Genomic DNA, 16770 nt, shown 5'->3' on the forward strand with positions numbered 1-16770 from the left:
AGCACAACTGCAATTCTTCATGGTTTTTTTCCTAAATTTATTGTTCTTCCATTTCACATTTTCATTTCGTAAAATGAAATCTCACGGTTTTACAGAAGAGGAAGGAATAGTGCCTTTTCACTCTGCCTTTCATTGCTTATTGGCAGTCAAGATCTTCCAAACTGTCTTCATCTACAGGCTCATCTTTTTGAGTAAACGTTTTCAAAAGTGAGATTCAGTAGAAGTCAGTATAGTGGAGGCCTTTTAAAACTCTTCAATTCTTTTAGAATTCTTAAAGATCTCTTTAGCCTTAACTCCCAATACTGAAATACTGTTTGAAAATGCAATTTAGACTTTCAAATTAGTCTGAAGTTTTTGAACATGCTACTGGCACTGTTTGCAGCCTTAAGAATGTGTCGATCTGTATCTAGATCAACACATCTGTTAAGAATGTTAATCTGTTAAGATTCTTAAGAATCTGTTGATCTGAACTTTGCAAGCATGAGATCTGAGCGTGGGCATGAGGAAACTTGCCTTTATATTAATCAAATTTTCCTTTGAAGAAGACTGAAGGTTACACTGTCCCTTGGATGAGCCATTGCATTTGGAAACCTGTCATGGTCCAACTCCTGTTAACTTTGGTGGAGCTGTGCAAGCTTTGTTGTAAAACACCGCATACTGTCCAGAGAAATCAGGGATTTGTTCTTCTGCCTTAGGGGCTTTTCTTTCTGACCTTCTCTGGAAATGAGCACAGCTTGTTAAACCTTGAAGCCAATGAAAATGGGCTTCTGGAGGCACACCCTGATGCGGCAGAAAGTAATGACTAATTTCAGCTTCGTATGAAATGGGAGTCTCACTTGCATTGATGGTAAATGCAAAGCATCCTCCCTTACATGTCAGTAAAATTTCATCCAATATATTTCCCCTATCCATGAAACTTGAGCAAAGAAGTAGAAACTACATGCCACGCTTTATGCCTGGGGTGATGGACCTGTGCATCAGTGCATTTCCAGAGCCTCCTATGTAAATTTTCCAAAAAACTGAGCAAGGTCCAGTGGTTTGAGTCACACAGGCAAAACTGGAGGGTATACCGGATCTGCCTTCTCCGCCAGGAATGGATAGGAAGGGAATGATGGAGTGGTTTCTCACTCCCCGTGAGGCACACGGGAGATAAAATAATTTCTTAGAGCTCTAATGTACTGCAGTGTATTTTGATATGCCACGCTGATACAAAGAGCTACTAGCAGCCTGTCTGTGTAAACACCAGAAATCATCTGTGGAAGTTGGCAACATCAACAGGTGCAGAACATGGGTCCTCCACTTGCACTCAGTTTGTTTCCAGCACAGTGGTGATGGACAAGTGGATGGAAGAAAGGAAGGGAGGGAAGAAGGAAGGATCACTGTACTGTACTGTACTGTACTGTACTGTACTAGATGTGTGTCCTGAAGTGGGTGCTGCCAAAAAGAGAAGTTGTACCTGGTGAGCATTTTATGAAGCCAAATCATAAGCTGCATTGGGTCAGCACAGCATCGTGACACTGAGAAGAATGTTTTGGTAGATTTTAAGCCTGTGAAGGTTTAATGAAGATGGTCACTGGGTGTGCTGATTAATGATGAAGTGTTTTCTGACTTAAAAACATGGGAATTTATTGTCAATTACGCTATCTCATTTCATTGGAAATGCAATCTTTTTTATTTTCTGGTAGTTTTTTTTTTTTTTTACAAACTAACCAAATTAGGCTCTTTGATTTTCTCTCTCATGCTAAGAGAAGACAATTAAATTCTACTTCTTTTTTTAAATGAACCTGTAACAAAAGTCTTGTGAATACACTACCTGTACCTAGTCTTGAAAATTATCATCAGTACGATGGGTACTGTCTTTATTTAATGTTTTTCATTTTATTTTTTATTATTAATTTATTTTACGTAATGATTTTTAAAAATATATTTATTTAATTAATAGGTAATTAATGATAGGACTTTCTTTTTTTTTTTGGATAGGACTAGATTTTTTCCTCAGTCCTGCCAACATGCAAAGCACAGTTCGTTTTAAGAGTGTTATTGGACATACTCCATCACAGAACTAGGCACAGCACAGATTCTTGTGAACATTCAGGTGTGATTCTTGAAAGATGCAGCTTCCCTGAGAGCTTTTAGGGAATATTGTTTGAGGTGTAATAAGAAACCTTTACAAACTGATGGTAGGTCCTAGCTAACAGGTAACAGCCTCCATGCAGTTAATAATCCTTTCTTCCACAGAAACATCTGCTGCCTATGTTCCATTTCCCTTCCAGAAAAGTGGAAGAAAAACAACAGTTCCCTTAGCTTCTTTTGGACATGGTTTTAATCCTTTCTCCCAGATTTATTTTTGAGCAGAAGCCAAAAGCTACACTGGAAGTCAATGATTCAGAGCTCATTTGAACCCAGGACCCTCCTGCCTTTCAGTACCAATCCAACCACTAGACCACAATAGCATCTTTATGTTGTCTCAGAAAAGAGTTCTCTTTGTGGGAAAGGGAGGAAAATTCCCAAAGAACTCCCTTGGACTTTTGACCTTCGATAAAAATGAGGAAACAACACTTCTGATTTTCAAGAGATTATCATTACTGTTATGTTTCTCTTAAAGGAGACATGTCAAGCTTTTAAGAGTTCAAACCAGACAATTGCCATGTAGTTTTTTGAAAAGTTTTGAAAATGTATTTTTTTTGCTAATAACTCCTCAGTCTATTCAGACAGAATTCACATTAACACAATGTTTCTTTTGTGTTGCTAGTCATATGCATTTATGACTATATTTTTATATAAAAATAAAATGATAGAATGGTAGTGGTCATATCACTCTATTCATTATAGAGAATGGGCCGAACTCTCCATCGGGGTGTGTTCTACTGAAGATTGAGTGGGTTGCCCGTCAGCTTTTGCACCACAGTAAGTACATGCATGCATTTTTGCAGGATGTGGTCCATCGTATGACTGAGTTATGCTTAACTTCTGGCAAATCTCAGACTGTAAATTGCTGATATGTTTGGAAAAGGGACTGCATTTACCATATTCTTTACAATGAAACGCCTTTACAAATTTCACTGATGTATTTCAGTATGGATTATACTTTTCAGATCCAGCAAAAAGTTAGTTAAAAGCAAAAAGAGGATTTAACAGAGGTTCAAAGTACCTCCTTGAACTCTGTATTCTTTTGAAGATCAGTATGTTTATGCTTTCTCTAAGGCTGTACTTGTGTAGTTTATGCTTACCTTGTTGAAACAACTAGGCTCACAGAACTAATCTGAACTATTTGAGGACAGAAGGAAAACCTTTTCCTCCCCATTCAATTAACTTTGTTGTAAAAAACTGTGTTTGTGCATTTTTTTGCACATCTCTGTTTTTCTGATTTGGCAAAACTCATTAATACCAATGTTGTTGCAGAAAGACACATTCACCAAAGTATACATACACTTTGCTGAATTAGAGGTATTCTTTCCATTTTACTATGTAAAATTTGGAAAAAAAAAGATGTGAGAAAATGAGTTTACACAACCTATTCTACAGCAGTATGTTACTGCTTATAAGTCTCAGGCAAAAAAATCAGCAAGGAAACATTTTGGTTGCAATCTTGTTTCATGTTCTTATAAAGAAAAATTAAAAAATAAATGATGTAGAAGTTGATAAAAGCCAGAAGCTGGCCATTACTCTGTATCATACTATGGCCTACACTCTGCAAGCACGAATGCATGAGCTTATCTTGGTACAAAGATAATCTCATAAGAAATCATGGAAATAAGAGAACTGCTTAGATGAGGCTAAGCTCATGCGTAAGGATTTGCAGAATCAAGCATAAATGCTGAATTACTGCCTATGCCATCTTCAATACAACCTACTTTGATTAAGAGTTTGGCAATTATATGTAATGACTAGTGTGTGTGACCATTGTTCTATGGGACAATGAAGAAATACAAAATACCAGCAAATGCAAAGCTGCCAAATCACAGATAGCAAAGGTTCAGAGCTTGCACTGAGAACATGGTGCAACAAATCGTATGAACAGAGATGCTGCACAAAGAATGTTGGCACATCAAAGAAGCAGTAACACACAGGAGTCAGCTTATGTGCATTTGAGTTTTCTAATGAGAAATGAAAATGATTATTTTTCAACACTTGTTCTTCATACAGACACAAATACAGAGCATTTGCAGCATAATATTAAAGTATATAATGAACACTACAAGACATAGCATAGTGTAATTAATAACTGGTACTTACAAATAGTACATATAAATAAATATAAATAATATTATTTTAATATAAGCACAGCCTTCATTCTAATGTGCTTATATTTGATGAAGCCCGGAAGAATTTTCAAAGGACAACTGAATTATTCTCTATGGGTTGTTCAGTGTGCTCCTTCTGTATCTGTTTATTTATTTTATGTTTAGCTAAAGGGAATGATAGCAGTCAACTATTTTTTCTTTCTTGTAATAGTCAGACCTTCTGGAAGCAATGAGGCTCGCATTTTGTGGTAATGACAATGCTTCAGCCTATAACATCAGTGCTGGTGTCCTCAGAAATGTCTGCTTTGTGGATGCCCTCAACCTGGTTCCCCATGTCTTCTTGTTATTTATCACCTTCCCAATTTTGTTCATCGGTAAGTTATTAAATGGAGCTGTACAATCCTACAAACATTTGAGCATGTATTTATACTCAGCCATGTTTATATGTGCTTGGAGGCCTGTGATGCAAACCACTGGAGCCTTTGCATTTATTAATTTTTAAAAAGAAAAGGCAGAATGGCTTGACCCAGAGATTGTGAGCCAACCTGCTTGAAATATTGGGTATTTTAGATACGAATCTGAACTAAGCAGCATGAAAGGATGGATAATAACCAGAGAAATCGGATCCAAATGCTTTGAAATGTCTCTCTGGAGAGGTTTTCTTCAGATTTGAAACTGGCAACTTGCATCCTTTGCTATTATTAGATACTAGAAGTCTTAGGGCAGTGGGTCTGAATTCCCTTCAAGGTATGTGAATTTCAGAGAATATCCAAAATGTGCAATTGGATCTAAGGCTAGGAGAAGCATACGAAACTTTAAAAACTTTTAAAAGAAGTAAATACTTCTTTTGCCAACATATGTACACAGAAGTAGAACAGAACAAATAATTTTTTTCCACAGAAATGAAAATAAGAAACGATAAATCTCTCTTGAAGAACTTAGGACAGTGGAGTGGCTCTGACTTCTATATTCTTGTAAAGACCCCCATCTAAACTAGTACTCTAATGACACTTTTTCTCTATAGTTGTCTCTTTATCCCAGTTATTTGCAGTGATGAAACAAATACAATTTAATACTTTTTCAGAGCTGTCAAACAGTGGCTTTCTAACTCATCGTAGGAGGTAGAGAGACTTGAATAACCATCAAAAGACAATAAGTATTAATAAAAATGAATATTCTCCTTACAACTTAATGAAAAATGGCATGTCAGTTCTTCCATGTTACCATCTTGGTGCTGCACATACACGCAGTAATACATTTCTTCCATGGTGAAAATTTGAATTTGGGACTATATTCAACCTAGAGATTTGATGACTTCCCTTAAGCAAAAAGACTCTGAAATGATGGAATAATAGGCTACAGGAACCTGTAGGCTAAGACACTCAGTACATGGCAATCAAAGGTATAACAAGATTCAGTTGCTGAAAACTAACTAAATGAAAACCAGCTTGGGAGAGACAAAGATTGGAGCAAGGTCAAAGAAAGCTGCATTAGATTAGGAAAATCTTGGGAAACTATGGAAAATGGTTGAGGTGGATATGGAGAAGAGAGAATATTTTGTTCCTGCAGTACTTTGCATATTAAACATGGATGAAATGGTGAAATCCTGACAGTTTCCAGGAATGAATAAACCTGGGCTCTGGCTTATGTGTTTCTGAGTCACCTGATGAGCCTCTAGGCACGATGAGATGCTACATCCTTGCATATGAAAAGCATATCTTGGAATTTAAACTCAGTTGGTTTTGATTTCTTTTGTTTTGTTTCTTTACTTCCCTGAAACGTACTGTTCTTGGGATTCTCTATGGGCTTCTGGAAGCCTGTCAGGGAATTCCAGGAGCTGCCTTACAGTAAGAAGGACATGTACAGCCATTTGGGCTGACTGACTCAGGGCAGCCCTGGACCAGGGTGGGAAGGGACAGAGGACAAAGCAACACGCAGGACAAGACTCACCATCATGAGAAGTTAATCCCTGGTCAGTCCCCAGCTACCCCCAGCCCTGTCCCATCACTCAGATCCCTGGTGTCCCGCTTCGTTCTGGGTTGCTGGCCTCAGACAGGATTTTGTCTGAAAAGAACAGGTGCTATCTGAGGTGATGACGTGAAAATAGGCTTCAAGATTAATTTGGTGATTAAATCAGCTGAGCCCAGCTGTGAACTTTAATGTGCCAGGAATGCACTAGGCAAGGAGGCAGGGCTGTGCCTGAGAAGCAGAGACTGGGAAATCACTGTCCAGCATCCCCTGAGACAGTGCTCCCAGCCAGGCCTGAAACAGAGACAATAAATGTTATTTGTTTGAAGTAAATGTGTCTCTTTGAGGCCTCCTTGGAGGATGCAACTTTTATATCAGCTAGAAACTTTATCCAGTCTTGCCTGTGACTGGGAAAGACATGATGATGCCATCACTTCACATCTGTCAGTCTGTTGTGTGAGGGTGAGACTGACATATTTCTTCTGTTTTTTTTTTCATCTTTGCTCTTGGCCAGGGACCTCTTCTCCTCAATTGTGCAATTGGAGGAGGCCTGTTGTCCCATTGTCTACAGGGTTAGATCAAAATTATGGGGTGCTGCATGGCAACCCAGACACTCCTGGGTCATCATGTTAGTAACAACACCCCCATAGTCTTGTAGGGGTTTGTATTGATTGTATACTGTTAAGTGTGACTTATGGATTAGGATGGGGAATTGATAACCAGATCAATCACTGGCTGGCTGTGCGATAACCTTCCTCTTTCACTATTATTTCCCAGGCTGGGGAAGCCAAAGCTCCAAAGTCCAGATTCACCACAATACCTGGCTGCACTTCCCTGGACACAACCTGCGGTGGATCTTGACATTCACCCTCCTGTTTGTACATGTGTGTGAAATAGCAGAGGGCATAGTTTCTGACACGTAAGTGATGGTGTTTGGTGGGTAGCCAAGCTAATTGCCTTCATTAATATATAGTGTTAATGTGTGATGGGCTGGCTAGTAGGGCGTAAGGAGGTTTTTTTCCCCAAAAAAGCTGGGGCATCATTTCATGAACTGTCCGGATTTTAATGGGATGAAGATGAAACAATTGTTCTTAGCACTTCGCTGTTTTCCCCTCAAGCTATAATGCAAGTAAACATTGGCAACAGTTCAAGCATTTGTATGAAAAAAACCTTTTTGTCTCTAGGAATGTCGGTTTGTCCTCTCAAATAGATTAGCAGAACACCTAGGAATGTAACAGTGGTGAAAAAAGACACCAAATACACTAATTTATACCTTATTTCTTTTCAGGCAAATGAAATCTCGCCATCTGCATCTCTTTCTACCAGCTATCATGGGATTTGTGGCTGCCACTGTATCCATAGTTTATTACCACAATATTGAAACATCCAACTTTCCAAAGTTACTGTTGGGTAAGTCTAAGTCTGATATTTATGTACTCTTACAAAACCGAGAAGCTTAGCCATAGTCAGCTTGCATAGATTGAAGAAGATGGTGAAATGTGTGAAAATGTTAAGAAAGAGAGAAGTAATTCTCTGCTTTTTGAGCTAGTAGTATTGTAGGAGTTATTGCACTTTTTACAAGGTACCTACTGAAAACTGCTTTCAAAAATTATGACAAAAGGAAAAGCATTGTATACCTATTGTATTTCTAGCATGAGCTTTTGGGTATTTTTTAATGCTGCTCATTCTTTTGAGGCAAATCTTGTCTTCAGTCAAAAAGACTATTTTAAAAAGCCACCTTTAATAGCAATCTGATCACAAACCATCCTGTGCAGATGGCTGTTGTTTCTCAGCATCCCTTGCAATTGATTCTGAGATTACCCAGTCTACTGTCTCTGTCAGGGGATGGCTAGAAGAATTTGACTAGAAATTGCAGGATAATGTTTCATACAAGTATACTGTCCAAATCACCTGTAACTCAACAACCTGGATGAGACATTGACAGATACAAGGCAGGATGCAGGAAAATACTAAACTATACCAACTTTTTTTTCAAAATGATTATATTTCCATATGCTCACCTGGGATGCACCCTGCTTTTTCAAAGAGACAATATGATATTTGTCAAGTTAAGTTAATTTTTGTTCATTTTAATAACAAAGTTACCCTTCAGATTACCTTCTAGTGGACTCTTTGTAATTGTGTGAAGACCCACCATTGTGGATCTCTTTAAAGGCAAGTGGCCCAGGAAGAAAAAGAGTGACTTGGGGAAAGGAGGTGCAAAGCAAATTCTGTGAACCTGATTCCCTAACTTTGGCTGACATCACACATCGCCAGCCTGCAGTCTGGTGCTATAGAGGACCACTGTGCCTGCATTGCACTAAACCATGGAGTATTTCTGTCTGAGAGCTAAAACTTCTGCAGCACTGGTACTATATTTTAATTTTTTTTTTAATTATGCATGTGCACCTTTTTACAGCTCTCTTTCTTTACTGGATAATGGCCTTTGTCACCAAAACGATTAAGCTTGTAAGATACTGCCAGGATGGTGTACCTTTTTCTCAGTTGCGTTTCTGCATCACTGGAATTATGGTCATTCTGTATGGGCTGCTGATGGCTGTGGAGATCAACGTCATTCGAGTTAGGGTATGTGGTTTATTTATCAGAATCTGAAAAAATATCAGTAGTACCTTGGGGGAATGAAAATGGATATTTAGTCCCAGTAACTCTGGCTTGTGCCAAGTTCAGTCCCAAGGTTAGCTTAGCCATATATGTCTGGTTAATTCTATAGAAATCAGTGGGACCTGGCATCTCTTTAAAATGTATGTCCTTGATGTGTACCCTGGACTTGGTATGTATGTGTGCCAGTGTATATGTATACACACAGAGAGTGCATACATTTTTGTATAGATAGATACACATACATATTTGTGCAGGTAAGGGTGTATGTGTGTGTCTGTGTAACCTATATAGTATCTGCTATGTTAATGCAGATAAACTATATATGTAGGGAAAGTATAAGTTAACATATGTTCTTACCCATGATAATTTAACATGTAAGTATGTCCCAAGAATTATTTTTTGTTGTTCAGATAGAGATAACTGGTAGGTTACGGAGCTGTGTCCACGTCCCGTATTGCTCAGTTTCTTGACAGTTGTGTTGTCAAAATAGAAATGCTCCTATTTACATGCAAAAATATATTTAAATGCAATGTATAATTACCTTTAAATGCAAATTGTATTATTATTGTATTGTATTATACATAATTTTTACTAAAAATTACCATTAATAATAAAATTCCTGAGCACATGCTGTCTATTTTCCTCTCTCCAGAGGTATGTTTTTTTCATGAACCCTCAGAAAGTAAAGCCACCAGAGGATCTACAGGATCTGGGGGTGAGGTTTCTGCAGCCCTTTGTCAATTTGCTGTCAAAGGCAACTTACTGGTGGATGAATACTCTTATTATATCTGCTCACAAGAAACCTGTGGATCTGAAGGCGATTGGAAAGCTTCCAATTGCAATGAGAGCACTGACAAATTACGTTTGTCTCAAAGAAGCATATGAGGAACAAAAGGTAACTACAGATGTTCATGTCACTGTTTGGCCTTAGAAACTATAGCGTCGCTTTGAATTTTTTCTGCTTCTACAAAAGCCTAGTTTTAGGAATGTTTAACTTAGCACTGTCTGTTCCAAGGTGAAACTTGGCTTAGGAAGTTGCAATCTAATGGTTACTGGTTTTAAGTGAGAGAAGGGAGAGTTGCCAGCTCGAGAGCAACTGGAAACTAAACCCATAACACTGATCACTTGCTCGATCTCATTTTACAAGTGAAAGCTTTGTTTGAAACTCTGTTACTTATGACAGCATGTTAAATTAGAAGACATTCTGTCCATAGTTCCAGCTGGAATAACTCATCTTCACTTTTTTCTCCAGAAAGAGAAATAGCCAAAACCATACATCCAGAATAGCCAAAAAATCGGTGTCTTAACAGTGTTCTAGTCACCAGTCCATAAGGGCAGCTATGAAGGAAATTAACTCCATCCCAGCCAGACACAGTACAGAAAACATAGTTGGGCAAACTCATTGCATAGAGCAGGAGTTTCCAGAGAAACTTCTGGATGTATCTAGGCAAAACTGTGGTGTTTCATTTGTGCTTAAAGCTGGTGGTTTCTGCCAAAAAAAAGAAAGATTTTGTTTTGCAGAAAGGAGGAAGGATTCAAGTGCCTGCCTGTCTGATTTGTATGTACATGCCGATTCTCAAGCATAAACAGAGGCATTCATACAGGCATTCAGAGGCCACTTTGGAAAATGTAGCATGTAGGAAAAAAGCATATAAATCCTATTCCTGCACACACCAGATAAACATGTTTCCACACATTGTATGGTTTAGAACTGCAGTTCAAGGGGAATCTGTGAGAAGCAGCTCTGCTCCCAGCAGAGATGGAGCTAGAGACTCCTTTCTGTGCTCTCTGAAATGAAACCATAATCAATACAATCTGTTTTAATAGATTTAGGTTGATTCTCCTTCCTTATGTAGTTGATGCTCACAAAGTCTAGAGACTAGAGACCAAGACTCTGCTGCTTTAAGCAGAAAACTACTGAGTCATAGGAACTAAGCTTTTCACACCAAAGGAGAAGTGCATCCCTTAGGCCAGCTCCTTAAAGAAGCATTTGGTGCCTAAATCCTACTTAAAGAGACAAGAGTCTTAGGCACCTACATGCGCCGAGGATCTGAGTCCCTGTGCCATTCCTCATGACAGGCACCATGACTGGGAGCAAGCATTCTTCTGTAGCTCATTTACATCTGCAGATACCGTGTGTGTCTGCACAAATATGCGGTTCAGATGCCAAAAGGCAAGCTAAGTGTGCTATTGCTCATGTGCATGAATGCAAACTTTCAGTGTATAGCTTCCCTCAGCGTGCATCATGCACCTATGAAGACTTGCAGAAACGTACCCATGCAGCTATGTTTATAAAGCTGGCTTACAGCAGATATTTTGGTTTCTGTAGTTGTTTAAAGTCTTGAGATTACCACAGCCTCTAATAATCGAAAACAGGCTGTAACCCTAAAGTAAACTGATACTTCATAGATAAAGTTAAACCAGAAGGCTAAAGACAATCCAAAGATACAGGCAGTGGAACTTGCTGCAGGTCACTTCCAGGGAGAAATGTGTTGGCCTGTGCACGGTTGGGTCAGAAAACAGCTATAGAATTAAGAAAATTCTTCAGGTTAAAGCATGGTCTGCAATCTGGAAGAGATGATATGTCACTGTCTCTGCTGCCAGACTGTATTTTACACTAAAGTTCTGCAGCTGGTGAAGGGAGCCCCCTGGATTAACTGGGGTTACCCTGCCTGTGCCTGGAAATAGCCGATCTCAGCTGAGCTCCATGGCCCCACAGAAAGAAAGCTTCCGCCCCTTTCCAAAGCTGCCTTATCACGCCTTGATGAAAGACGCTGAACATGACCATGAATAATCTGTATTGTAAAATGCCTTTGAGATAGCTAATGTGACATTGTCTTGCTATCCTTTCTGCATGCTAAGAGAACTGAAACCAGCTAAGATTCTCTACCAAATAAAAGCATGAGGGAAATGAGTCAGGTTAAATTTTGCTGACCGTTTGCTCAAAATCACTGTTTACTAAACCTGTGTCCCAAGCATACAGAAGCATAAACTAGAAGCTCTGAGATTAACTTTTTATGGCTGCTATATTCTGCTAAAATAGCGTATTGCCACTTGCATAACCTGTGAACATAGTCTGTGAACATTGGGTTCAACCTTTTTTTTCCTTTAATGTCAGTGGACAGCTCCTGAAATACATACTCATCTATTTAGACAGAATTGTTCCAGCTCCTGCCATAGGAAGGCTTGCCCACTGACATGAGACCTAAGCTAACACTTCTCAGTTGACAAATCTGAATTTGTTGTTCTGTTCTGGGTTTTTTTACATTTTCAAATTTTCACCAATCAGTTCTTAGCATTATGAATACAAAATTATTTAGTTAAAAGTAATTTTTTTCAAAACATCAATTAAATTTTAATACTACTTTCTTGTATATAGAATTTTAAAACCAATTATCAGTATTTTTATTATAATATTAAGTATGAGACAATACAAGGCTAAATAACTGGTGATCAACATTCTAATTAGTTATTAGTCTGGTAATCACTTCATTTATTGGGGTCATTTATTATTTATATTATTTAAAGAGATATATGTTATTTATGGGTCATTTATTACTGGTTTTGTAGATAGTTTGTGTTTGGCAACGCAGCATAACACAGCATACCATAAGAAAACAACATGGCATATGTTCTTTCAAATTAGAAGATACTATAAAACTACAGTTAAAACAAGCTCTTTTGATAATTAATCTTACTTAAATATGCTGTTTGAGTTTTTTCCTTAACAAAGTTTTGCCAAAAAACCACAGTGCAAGTGGCTTTCCATATCCCGTTATTTCCTGACATCAGTAAATATTCTAAAAGATGGACTTGCTATATGTTTTTGCTTTTCTGGAAAGTCTCGTATAGAAACAGAAATACCTCATCCTATAGTATTTTTGTCATACCTGTCTAAGAATCCTGGAGAAATTCTAATTGTAGATAGGAAGGTTGCTTCTGCAGAATAAGTAGTGATGCACATAGGGTTAGACTCGACCTTAAATTCATATGTTCTCTTTAATACACGGTCAAAGTTCCTACTACATTAATTGATATTTTTGCTGAAGAGAAAGAATTCTTTAATAAGATTAAGAAGCTAAAGTAGTCCTTAATGATATGCAATGAAACTCTCACAGCCAAATTTTGGCTCCAATGTACTATATGTGGGTAGTCCTTTCACATAACATCTACCCCTCAAAATTTGATCCTGCTTCTGATGTTGCTTGACTTTTGTTTTGGTTTCTGTACAAGCAATGTAGATGTTTCAAAGCACATACTAATGCATCATACATCACATATCCCCAAGCAGATTTAGTACATTGATATTACATTTGGTTTACCCCATCAACCTAAATCCCATGTAATTTGCCCTAAGGGTCAATAGAAAGCTTTTCTTTTGGGATGGGATAGCAAAAGCAACTTTTGAAGTCCAGGACCATTAGTTTCCTATACCTGCTGTTCACATGCCACTGTGGATCTTACCTGTTACGGCAAAGAGAGGAGGAAAGAAAGTGTGTTAGCTAGAAACCAGAGGGAAGAGCATTGCCCCTCAGCAGCAGGCTGACATGTCAGCTCCAGCACTAAGGGAACAGTCAGATTTCCATATTTACTGAGGCATACCTTACAGGTGGCTTGATTTACCAGCGAGTGCTGTCTCACTTGCCCTTATTTCAACTGTTGAGTGCCCATGGTAGAGAAAATTACAGTGATTTCAAAGGCAGGTGACAAAGGCAAAGAAAACCTAAGCAAGTGCCATAGGTGAGAACAGCAGTCCAGCCTGGCTGATTAACACAACAACAAATGCTACTGACCATTCTAACAAAAATAATCCTTGCAAATTTAAACGAACACTGAGATGCACAGTTGTGTAAACTGATTAAGCTCATACTTGTATTGATGCAACTGTCACCTGTCTTCAGTACAGCTCCTCTCCTTTTCTTTAACTGGGTAATTTTTAACATTATGTTTTAAGATGTTTCTTCTCACCTTCTAGAAGGAAAGTATGTCCTTCCAACCCCCCATGCCCAGGAGGAGAATCTCGTGGCTTCAGGTGGCTTCCCAAACCACAGAGGCTTAAAGGGACTGGGAAAAGGCAGGAAATAATCATTTTGTAATAACATTTTTCTGATGCAGAAAGCCCAGACAGAGCTTTTTATTTAATTCTTATGACACTGGCCAAACTTTCAGTTGTGGATTTTCTGAAACATCAGTAGTCATCAGAGAGCTATAATGAGTGGTGATTGACAGATCATCCTTCAGCACCTAAATAGAGGATAGGGTTGGCACATACAACGTGCCATACTGCAAGCCCATAACACTGGGCCTCAAGAACTGTTCTGGAAAAAAGCTTAAGACTGGAAGAAAAATCTGTTCTTCTTTCTCCCCCCTCCTCATTAGATACTTTAGCTAATTTAAAGTCCCGATCAAAAAAGAAGAAAAAATGGCATTTAGCAATAGACATTATTAGGTAATTTAATTTAATTTAATATTTTTGCCAATGAAAAGTAAATAGATTTCATGTAGTGATGACAATTACGTCAATTGTAGTAGTAGTGAAAATGGCTATTAAAATAGTAAAATCTTTTTAAAGAAATAAGGATTTGTCATTGCCATTTACCAAATTCACCCTTAACTGAATGCCCAGAATAGTATGTGCAACTTTTTCCAGAAGATGGTTGATGTGTTTTCCTAATAAGTTAGCCAAGCTCCCATCAAACCGTTAAATGCGGGTTGTTGGTTTGAGGAGGACAGCAGTGGCTCATGCAGTGCATTCTGGCTCAAAACCCAGTAGACAATGAATTCAGAGCCTTCTGCCTGGGAAGGTCACGTGAGGCCCTCCTGCTCTTCCTCTCCTCAGAAAAAGCAGTTTCATTCTCAACACTTTCGGAAATGTTAGCTCTAAATTGTCCCCATGCTTCTTATTTCTCTGTACCAAGCTTCTTGGCATTGGGTATGACCAGCCTGGCCTGAACTCTAGAAGCCAGCACGCAGCTCTCTGGCCCTCCTGTACACTTGTACATTTTTGGCACCATGCAGATATTCTGTCCCACAGTTGAAGTGGCATAAAAGGAAAAGGCGAGAAAAGAAGAAAAAAGACCTGAGGCAGCCAGGCAGAGCACAGCACACTTGCTTTTCTCTGGTTAATTTGCTGGGGCAGGGCGTTGTTATTACTGGGCTATACTTAAAATGTCTGTGAACACTCAAGAGGGCTTGGCTTGGGTTACAATTTACAGGCATCTGTGCTACTTGAAAATTGACAGATGCTTTTTTAAAGTGTCAAAAGCTGCTGCCTGAAGTGCAAGGAAGCACTCTGCAGACCATGGATCTGTTCACTAAAACCCTTTCTTCTTTAGATTGAAAGGACCTCAGAAATACCAGAACTCCTCTGACTAGATAAAGAGATAGCTGCTGGCTGGTGGTTTAGGGCGAGAGTTCTGATACTGCATACATTCACAGAACTGAAGGCTAGAAAGGACCCTTATTTGATTTAATCTTACCTCCCAACATAGCCTGTTACTTTCATCTTTTTGAGCACAGTAATTAGAGATCAGCTGAAGTGTGTCTTCCTGGGAGGCTTCCAAGAGATAGAAAAAAAAAAATCCAGATAAGTTTAAATGATGTTGTTGTAGGTGTCTGTCCATGTTTATTCCTTCAAGCCCTTTCTCACATCAGAAGCCTTTACTGGATCAAGTGGTTTCACAGCTACTGTGAAAGCCGAGATTACCCCTTTGAGCAAGGGGTTGAAAGGCCAGACCTTTTCCTGAGTGCACATGTGACAAGGAGCTATGGCTACGTGCCAGTGTGATTAATCGTGTTTGCATTCCTGCATTCACAGGTTCAGGAAAGTGGTAGGATTTAGAGGTGAGAAACCACAGCTACCAAGTGGAGGCAGGATTTGAATTTGCTGTGAAGAATGGCTGAAAACTGTTGATATCTACAACATGTTTGCTACCTCACCTAGTCCAAAACACCCTCCAGGAACCATTTGGGCATCCAGACAGAAATGAAATGGAAGTTGCTATGTAAAGCCAGGGAGGCTTCTTCTTGTTGCGTTGATACCTGTTTCTCTGTTTTCCAGAAAAAGGTAGCAGACCAGCCCAATCGGAGTCCCTCCATATGGTTAGCCATGTACAGTGCTTTTGGCCGACCAATTCTTCTCAGCAGCACGTTCCGTTACTTGGCTGACTTGCTGGGTTTTGCTGGGCCATTATGCATTTCTGGCATTGTCCAGGGCTTCCAGAATACAACCAACAATACAAATACGACAGAAAAGGTAACCTGACAACATGGATTGAAAGACTTTGGTAGTAGTTCTAGATTCCTACCAGGTATTGAATATGTCTGGCTGCATGCTTTTATACATCTATGACCATCTTTGTATTATTTCTTTGTTTCTTTCAAGCAAATTATTTTTTTTGTGAATGACAGTCAAGTTATAAACCTAAGTAGTGGAAGTCTTTGGTATGAATGTGACACAGGTAGCGGAGGCTTCCCACAGTTGCCCAGCTGTCTGCCTCTTGGTGGAGTCATCCCAGCAGTTCTGGGGAGAAGGAATAGCTTTTCTGCTCCTATGCAGCTATGCCTGTTCAGTTCAGGCAGGACACCCGCTGGTGGTGCCTCAATGATGCATCCAGCAAGGGTGAGTCTAGGAATTTTGCTTAATTTCTGTCCATCTGTCCATTTGTAGTCCACTGACAGGCTTGAGCTTTCTGAAATCTGTTTTCCACTGGGAAACCAAGAGTAGTCACTCCCTACTTGTGACTGATTATACTACTTGTTGCTGTGATGAAATGCATTGGCTCATGTGAGAAGTTGAGAAGCATCCACTTTATTCAATGGCATTCTTGATACTAGAGATGCACAAAAGATACTAGTTCACAGATCATTTCAAGTTTCACCAAGACTGAACTTTTGGAGATCACCTCCAAGCACTGAGCAAGCCTCTGATACAGAA

The 16770-nt window shown here is 39.0% G+C and overlaps 1 protein-coding gene across 9 annotated transcripts in view; it reads left to right on the forward strand.

The window, feature by feature from the left end:
• The window catches only part of ABCC9 (ATP binding cassette subfamily C member 9), a 74127-nt gene that overhangs the window by 3712 nt on the left and 53645 nt on the right, over positions 1-16770 (forward strand). For 7 of the 9 annotated variants that reach the window (XM_037389616.1, XM_037389621.1, XM_037389624.1 and 4 more), the window contains 7 exons: positions 2833-2907; positions 4453-4618; positions 6990-7131; positions 7501-7622; positions 8632-8798; positions 9487-9729; positions 15895-16089. In XM_037389616.1, the coding sequence (XP_037245513.1) occupies positions 4474-4618; positions 6990-7131; positions 7501-7622; positions 8632-8798; positions 9487-9729; positions 15895-16089 (1014 nt within the window). In that variant the 5' untranslated portion in view covers positions 2833-2907; positions 4453-4473. The remainder of the gene's footprint in view (positions 1-2832; positions 2908-4452; positions 4619-6989; positions 7132-7500; positions 7623-8631; positions 8799-9486; positions 9730-15894; positions 16090-16770) is intronic. The other 2 variants (XM_037389618.1, XM_037389619.1) reach the window with 1 other exon arrangement.

Source organism: Falco rusticolus, chromosome 5 (genome assembly GCF_015220075.1).
Source record: "Falco rusticolus isolate bFalRus1 chromosome 5, bFalRus1.pri, whole genome shotgun sequence".
Classification (NCBI taxonomy): domain Eukaryota; kingdom Metazoa; phylum Chordata; class Aves; order Falconiformes; family Falconidae; genus Falco; species Falco rusticolus.